General features: G+C 36.0%; 1 protein-coding gene across 1 annotated transcript; it reads right to left on the bottom strand.

The window, feature by feature from the left end:
* Nucleotides 1-3,053: 3,053 nt before the first annotated feature.
* On the bottom strand, nt 3,054-3,587 carry LOC139900958 (uncharacterized). The gene is made up of 2 exons (XM_071883703.1): nt 3,219-3,587; nt 3,054-3,119 (listed from the first exon to the last, which is right to left on the bottom strand). The coding sequence occupies exons 1-2, from the start codon at nt 3,585-3,587 to the stop codon at nt 3,054-3,056; spliced, it is 435 nt and encodes a 144-aa protein (XP_071739804.1).
* Nucleotides 3,588-6,031: the final 2,444 nt, after the last annotated feature.

The following is a 6,031-nucleotide window of genomic DNA, read 5'->3' as shown; positions in this document are numbered from 1 at the left end:
TACTTCTACTTCCAACTTTCCCCCGACTTTGAAACTAATGCGCCAAGGAGTGCAAAAGTCTAGAAGAAACTAGTATTGTTAATGCACGATTATGCCATCTTGTTATTGACAATGGTATAATTAACTTTTTGTTTTTTTTTTTTTTGTTAAGCGAGGAAACTCTCATATGATGAACGAGCACATTGGCTTCCCCATAGAAGGTAAAACCTCGGGTAATCAAACTCCCCGAATGCGAGATCTGATACTGGGTGAATTGCGCATTATGCGTACCCTCTAGTTACACTCTCTTTTTGAACAATGGTATAATTACCACAACGCATAGTAAAACACTAATCAACAAACTATTAAAAATTTGGAGTATCGTTCTAATCCTTATGGTACACATAATTCGACAAACCCTTTGAAAGTCTCAGTGCCATGTTGCTATCATACTACTTCAACCCATCAATTATACATAATTTAAGAAAACGTATAAATTGGTACGTGAACACTTATTTTGAAACGAACTAAACCGTAAACCGTGTAGATATGCACTTATCGTTAAATGAGAGAGTATCATACTCTATATTTTAACCGTGAATCAGGGGATAAAATTACTAGTCATTGAAAATCGGAAGTGTCTTGGGTAAGGCTGTAAACGAGTCGAGGTCGAGCTTGGTAGTGTTTAAGCTCAACTCATCTTATTAGTAGAAAGCTGGAGCTGAGCTAGGCACATGAAACTTCTTAAAAGCTCGAGTTTAGCTCGTAAGAAGCTCGTTTTCTTTTTAAAAATATATAAACTTAGTTTGTTAATCAAAACTCGAGCATATTTGAAGCGAAGTTGAATTTGTAGAAATTATGTTCGTCGAAATCATTTGTCGCCTCCCTGAGTTTATAACAGTTGATAAGACTTGTACACAACTGATTCATATGGGCCTTTAAAAAAATTAATTTTAATTGTTAGAACAATAAGAAATGTTATTTATAGTAAGGACATGTAGTCACGTGTTAGTGTTGGAAAAGGAATGGTTGATTGGTTGTAATATTAACATTGAGTAAAGTGAAATTTTAGAATATTATACAGCAATTAATATTATAAATTCATAATTACTTCATCATTCTCAAATTAATAATCACGAGACAAAAAAAATTATAAAATTTAGAAATATCGTTATCACATCCTATATATTTTAATTTTACAGTTTTACTCTCAGTCAATTAATTAAAAAAAAACTTCTTATAAAATAATGATTAATCATTTAGAAACAATATGATAAACTTGATTAAATTTAATTTTTATATTTAAGAGTGAACAATTAATATATGACATTATGAAATAAAATAGTAAACGAAACCCTTTGGTATGTAAATCTTGCTTATATAGCCCCTTTCACTAACATGCGTTAAATTTACTTTTATTAAATCACCATCATGTGCTAAACATGTGAGGTTAACTTATTGTTTTTTCTTTTACCTCAACTTCTCATTTTTATCCATTTCTTTCCTTGAATAAATTGAAATAATATAATTAAAACTTATTTAAGATCACTCAGATCTCTTCTAAACTAAAATCTCATTCAAACAACAGAACATGTTCATTTGTTTGAATTTGGACCCCGTTAGGACTGCCTAACGAAGTACATGGGGTATGGATTTATCATCCAAGTATATAAGCAAGTGTCTGGATACTTCTTGCATTTTCTTCGCCAAATACTCACACACCCGTACCTTGTTTCTATCGCTACTCAAACCCTAAGATCAAACCTTGTTAGATTATTGGAAATTGAGCTTGTAATATGTTCCTTGTATGTTTGTGATCATCACAAGGTAAGTTTTTTTTTTTCCTTTTCAGATTCATGCTTTGATTCTTATTAAAATTGGATTTTTTGGTGTGAATGAGTTTTGTGTAACACCGTTTTTTTTTAAAAATCACAACGGAAACATATTATATTAATATTTACAAACCATACTTAGTAACTAACTAAACCATAGTTATTACAGTCATTCAGGTGTTACGTTAACCAAAAAGCTTTACACACATATAGGTATCAGAATACAGACATCAGAGTAAGCTTGTCAAACACTTCCAAAAGCAACCACTCCCAAAACTATAGCATGCAAAGCTTAACCTGCAATGGAGGAACTGTGGGAGATTAGCATAAAGCTAAGTGAATGGAATTATCCTAACAGTCATAGGTATCTAGCATCAAGCTAAGCACAATTGCATAACAGCAAATAAACAAGCAACACAGTAATAGAGGAACGACTGCTTGTACGGGCCATTAACTACTAGCTGATCAGGCTAGAGTTTACCGTTAGTTCATGTTACTGTCTCCTTCATATAGTAATCCGAACGTAGGGGATACGTCATTCAATACTATACTACACGAATAGTAACACTTGAACCCAAACTCACAATTCAAGGTGACCTCCACACAGCTTCACAATTCAAAGCCGGTTGTCAAGCTTCACAATTCAAAGCTGACAATACTAATGTGTACACCATCACCACAAATAACATAGTATATCATATACTATCAAATCAGGTCAAACATAGTAGGACAACAGTAGCATAACCTGCTACTATATACATATAAGATAGTCCCACTCACCTGATAAACGGCAAGAACTCAGAAGTCTTATATTACTGAGCCTTCTCCGTTCGTTTATTACCTTGTATAAGCAACTGAAATCACAAGGAATGATTTCCCAACTTCAATTTAACACAAAAACGAGAATCAAGGGTTAGGGTTTGTGAGGATTTAGAAGCGTATGTGTGTGTATATAGAAATTTCCAAAAATGGAAATAAAGAGAAGCATGAGTTTTAAAGCAAAAGGGGTTTCTTCATTTGGAGGAAACCTCTTCCGTGATACGCACGTGTATTTACCAGTTATCTGAAATACAAAACACCTCATTAAGTGATCCAAACGAGGTTCAATTTAAATAAACAAACCTGTTCTGTGACCCTTGTCACAAACTGGTCTCAACTATATAATTAAATAACAATGAACATGTAATTAATAAAGTAACATATAATAACACGTAAGGGCAATTAGGACAATTACCACTGAGCCTAATGTGAGGTTGTTACAAATCTACTCCCCTTAAAGGAGATTCCATCATCAGAATCTGATGGAATCTGGTGAAGGTCAAACAAACGAGGGTAACGAGTTCTCATCAACTCTTCTGTCTCCCATGTCAGGTTTGAACCTAAGTTGTGCTTCCACTCAACTAATACCATCGGTATCTGCTTATGTCGTAACTTAGTAATCTTCCTGTCTACAATTCTTACATGCTCTTCTACTAACTTCTTATTCATATCAACTTTCAAATATTGTAGTAGAAGAATCTGACTGTCATCGTCTACCTTGCACTTACGAAGATAACACACATTGAATGTGTTATGTATACCGGCTAACTCAGCAGGAAGATCTAATACTACTGTCTGATTATTCAACGCATGTTGTATTCTAAACGGCCCAATGTACCTCGGAGCTAACTTGCCTCTTTTACCGAAACGAATGACACCTTTCCAGGGCGATACTTTCAAGTATACCTGATCACCAACTGTGAAAATAACTGCCCGTCGGTGCGGATCGGCGTACATTTTTTGTCTATCTCTTGCGGCTTTTAATTTATCGCGTGTAATTGCCACTTTTTCTGCAGTTAACTGTATAATCTCTGGACCTGCAAACTGTTTCTCTCCAGCTTCTAACCAACAAGTCGGCGTTCTACATCGACGACCATACAACATTTCATAGGGCGGTATGCCTATACTAGAGTGATACGAGTTGTTGTAAGCGAATTCAATCAAGGTAGATGAGAATCTCACGATCCTCCATACTCTAATACACAAGCTCTTAACATATTCTCTAACGTTTGAATAGTACGTTCACTTTGACCGTCTGTTTGAGGATGATACGCTGTGCTAAGATTAACTCGAGTACCCAAATTCTCTTGTAAACCCTGCCAAAAATTAGACACGAACCTCGAATCTCTGTCTGACATAATAGATAATGGTATTCCATGTCGAACTATAATCTCGTTCACATATAGTTGAGCTAACTTGCTGAGCGAAGCTATCTCACTTGTAGCCAAAAAATGCGCGATTTTAATCAATCTATCAACTGTCACCCAGATCATGTCATGACCTTTCTGTGCTCGGGGTAACTTTGTTACCAAATTCATTGTTATGTGCTCCCACTTCCACTAAGGAATCTCAAGTTGACGTAATGACCCGTAAGGTTTCTGATGTTCAGCTTTTACTTGGACGCATATATGACACTTTTCCACTTAATGCGCGATATCTTTCTTCATTATTGGCCACCAATAAAGGTTTCAGATCATGATACATCTTCGTGATTCCAGGATGTATAGACAATCTCGATTTGTGTGCTTCATTCAAGATTAAATCCCTCAATCCTCAAGCAAAGGAACCCAAATTCTGTTACTAAAAGTCTTTAATCTACGGGAATCATCAATTAAATCCACTTTTCGCTTCACTTATATCTCAGATTTAAAATGTTCATCCTTCAAGGCTTCTAATTGTGCTATATTTAATCGATCAATCAAGTCTGACACAATCTCAATTCGCATGAATTTCACATTGTCAGTGGATTTCTTTCGACTCAAAGCATCTGCAATGACATTTGCCTTTCCTAGATGATAATGAATCTCACAATCATAATCCTTAATCAGCTCTTGCCACCGTCTCTAACACATGTTTAATTCTTTCTGCGAAAAGATATGCTGAAGACTCTTATGGTCGATACAAATCACACAATGAGTGCCGTAAAGGTAATGTCTCCATAATTTCAACGCAAATACATCAGCAGCCAACTCTAGATCATGTGTTGGATAATTCCTCTCATGAGTTTTCAACTGTCTTGAGGCATAGGCAATAACTTTCTCTCTCTGCATTAACACACAACCCAATCCAGCTAATGATGCATCACAATACACAACGAAATCTTCTGTACCCTCAGGTAATGCTAAAACTGGAGCTTGACACAATAACTGTTTCAATGTTTGGAAGGCATTTTCTTGTTCATTGCTCCATCGAAAAGTTACATCTTTCCTGGTCAACTTGGTCAATGGACCCGCGATCTTTGAGAAATCTTTATTGAACCTTCGGTAATAACCGGCTAAATCCAAAAAACTCTTAATCTCTGTCGGAGTCCTCGGTGAATTCCAATTCATTACCGCTTCTATTCTAGACGGATCCACTTTAATACCTTCTTGGCAGATAACGTGACCCAAAAACTGCACTTCTCTTAACCAGAACTCACATTTAGAAAATTTGGCGTACAACTATTCTCGTTTTAACAGTTCTAACACTTGCCTCAAATGCTTAGCATCTTCTGCTTCCGTTTTCGAATAAATTAAAATATCATCGATAAATACTATCACAAATTTGTTGAGAAACTGTCGGTAAACCCGATTCATTAAATCCATGAATATTGCTGGCGCATTCGTCAACCCGAACGACATAACTAAAAACTCGTGGTGACCGTATCTTATACGAAAAGCTGTCTTTGAAATATCTTCCTCGGCTACCCAAACCTGGTGATAACCTGATCGTAGATCAATTTTAGAGAAGTACGATGCCCCTTGTAGCTGATCAAACAGATCATCAATTCTTGGCAACGGGTACTTGTTCTTCACCATCCTTTTATTTAGTTCTCTATAATAAATGCACATACATAGAGTTCCGTCTTTCTTCTTTACAAACAACACTGGAGCACCCCATGGCGAAGAACTTGGCCGAATAAACCCATGATCTAATCAATACGATGCTAATAGATACGGAGCTTTGGACACTGGTGTAGAACTCAGCAATAATTCAATCTTGTACTCTACCTCTTTTACTGGCGGTAAGCCCGGTAATTCATCAGGAAACACTTCTGGGAATTCGGACACTATCAGAATATCGGACACGTATTTCTTCGCTTTCTTTGCATCGATCACATATGCTAGAATCGAATCACATCCCTTGGCTAATGACTTTTTAGTTTTCATCATCGAAATTAATGGACAATTAAACCCGCCCCG

The sequence above is a fragment of the Rutidosis leptorrhynchoides genome, chromosome 3 (genome assembly GCF_046630445.1).
Source record: "Rutidosis leptorrhynchoides isolate AG116_Rl617_1_P2 chromosome 3, CSIRO_AGI_Rlap_v1, whole genome shotgun sequence".
Lineage (NCBI taxonomy): Eukaryota > Viridiplantae > Streptophyta > Magnoliopsida > Asterales > Asteraceae > Rutidosis > Rutidosis leptorrhynchoides.
This window is presented reverse-complemented; position numbering and strand designations above follow the sequence as displayed.